Source organism: Montipora foliosa, chromosome 1 (assembly GCF_036669935.1).
Source record: "Montipora foliosa isolate CH-2021 chromosome 1, ASM3666993v2, whole genome shotgun sequence".
Taxonomy (NCBI): domain Eukaryota; kingdom Metazoa; phylum Cnidaria; class Anthozoa; order Scleractinia; family Acroporidae; genus Montipora; species Montipora foliosa.
Genome location: NC_090869.1, coordinates 8,132,882 through 8,135,381, shown reverse-complemented (window position 1 = coordinate 8,135,381; position 2,500 = coordinate 8,132,882). Strand labels below are relative to the sequence as shown.

Genomic DNA, 2,500 nt, shown 5'->3' with positions numbered 1-2,500 from the left:
AGTGGTTCCTTGAAATCCAGAGATCCCACGTTCAACACACGTTCTGACCGCTCGTTGAATTTGTTCCAGGTAGTCCCTAGTTCAATTTCATGGCTTGTAAATAGCCAACTGGTTTGCCTTCGGCCAGTTGGGATTCTTAACAGTTGTTGTTGTTCTGTTTCGTCGTTTCGTTAACTGTGTTTCATTGGCCCCGAAAAGCCCCAATGGGGAAGCGGTCAATTAAGTACGTATTGTATTGTATTAAATTACACTGTGTGTGCTGTTGTTCTTCATGACTCAAAGACAGAAATCAGCCATATCTGAAAAGTGACCGGAGCATGCTGTAGCATTTTTATTTTACCCACAATTCGCAGAAACTATACCTGCTGCTAAACTATGACTGGCCGCACAACAAATTAATAAAACTGTAAATTCAATCCATGAAGCAGTGATTCAAAACTTGACTGAACTCCGTGATAAGGACAATTAAGCCATGAGTGACTAATGTTGGGTCTTTTAAGCCATTCACACTTGAACAACCGGCATTTGACAGAGAAAGATCTTCAAGCGTCTCTCTTGGGAAGCAAAAGGTCAAAGGGAATATAGTTTTTAGTGAATGCAGATGTTATCAAGCTACATTCATAATCATACATACCAAGCAAAGAATCTGGTGACCTATTCTCAAGCATGTTAGATGATTAACAAGCCAGATGATTAGCAAGGCCCCCGCAAAGTTGAGGACTGTTTCTATCAACTTTATTACAGCTCAAGCACCAGAAAAGAACCAATGCAAAAGCCATCCAGCAGCCTTAACATACTTACATATGGATGACTTGGTCATGTGTTTCATGACGTCACAATATCTAGAAACCTGGATTCTCAAATGGGCCAAATCTTAGAGTAATTTATCGTTGACTCTCCCAAAGAGATTATAATTAACCGTGTCCTGAACAGATGAAAATAATTTTAATTAACACGATATTAAGGGAAAAAGAAATGAACGACCAATCAATATCAGAAGTAAAAAATGTAATGTTTACTAGTACAGAATATATCATCTGAGTGGCCCATTTTCAGTTTTCTATCACCAAAAGATGATCAGAATTACATAACCTTAACACGACTAAAATGTTAAGGTCGACAAGTTTAAAAGAGTTGAGGCAAATCATCTGGAGATTTTTGTGATTGTTTTGTGATTTAATGGCAAATTAGGCTTACAGTCATGCCCTACTATGCTTGAGATTCCATGTGGCAATTATATATAATGATTTGGATCCAAGTTTGAATCTCTCAACATAGAAATCGTCCAAATAGAGATCTCATTCACAAAGAGGCACACTCCTCCCACACCTTTTATCAACCTCCCCATCATCAGCAGAGTCTTCAAGCATTGTAGACTTCAAGCATTGTAGATTTCCCAAAGAATTTTGTTATAAGTACACAATTTCCTACAGATCCAGGCTCATTTGAACATTACCTAAATCTGGGAAAGACAGGGTCCTATCAGGGTTCAAGTGTAGAGAAGTCAGGTTTTCATTTTGAAGTCGAGAGCTTCAGAAACACATTGAACTTCCATTAGATGCCAGGTGGCAAACAAAACCAAGAAACGTTTACGCCGGTCGAAGATAACCCAAAATATGTCTTGTCTTGGTCATTTTCATTTACATGTAGGTCCTGTAGGTTGGTCATTTTCGCACAATTCTTGACCCCAAGGAGACAATTTTCAATAACATTTAATGCCAAGAGAGTCGCCTGAGTGGAGTGAAGGGGGATTATTTGCTACAGTCGTTAGCTTAAAATTAAGGCTATCATTGAATAACAACAGTGCTTCTTGTTATGTGTTTCGTTCTTCAGAAGCTTCCAACAATTTGCATATGGATTGCGCTGTGATGGCCCTGAATTCTATAATCGCTCCAACATTAATGCCGAATATCATGCCACTTACTTGGCCAATCATCAAATTAAACACTAGATTAACAATCCCAAAAATGATGGGCTATACGCAAATCAAATTAATTTTGACGGAACAAATGCTCCTGATACGTACGTACCTTTGTAGCTAGCGAACTGGTCGTCGGGATCAGAATTCTCGAAATCGAACAGAAACTGCGTAAAAACCATTATGAAAAGAACCCATCATTATTGGTTATTTGGAACATGAAATAAACTCAAACCCGCACTCAACTGCAGAGCAATTTGCTTTAACTCAAAAGCAGTGAAGTACCTCAACTGCCTGAAAATTTCCACTTTGAGCAAGCGAGTTATTGAAGTATTTCTCCCATTCTTCTGGGGTGAAATCACCGAAGATTAAGCCCTAAGAGGGACACAATTGAAACTATTTAGATTTAAAGCAAAGCAAAGCATGAGATTCTAACTTACGTTGACAACGAGAATTTAACCCAAGATTTTGCTTTTCTCACCTCTCCTGGATTAGGCATTTTTTTTTAGCCACAAAGGCACTCGGCAAAACCTATGTTGAGAAATGCATCAATGGAATCTCCCTAGCTCGTAATACCACTTG

At 38.6% G+C, this 2,500-nt stretch overlaps 1 protein-coding gene across 1 annotated transcript in view; it reads right to left on the bottom strand.

Annotated features, from left to right (window-relative positions):
- Positions 1-2,500, bottom strand: part of LOC137970512 (ubiquitin carboxyl-terminal hydrolase 10-like) — a 15,224-nt gene that overhangs the window by 12,684 nt on the left and 40 nt on the right. Inside the window, exons 1-3 of the mRNA XM_068817055.1 lie at positions 2,400-2,500; positions 2,204-2,293; positions 2,031-2,085 (exon numbers count right to left, since the gene is read on the bottom strand). The exon at positions 2,400-2,500 is cut by the window's right edge and continues 40 nt beyond it. Coding sequence (XP_068673156.1) covers positions 2,031-2,085; positions 2,204-2,293; positions 2,400-2,417 — 163 coding nt within the window. The 5' untranslated portion in view covers positions 2,418-2,500. The remainder of the gene's footprint in view (positions 1-2,030; positions 2,086-2,203; positions 2,294-2,399) is intronic.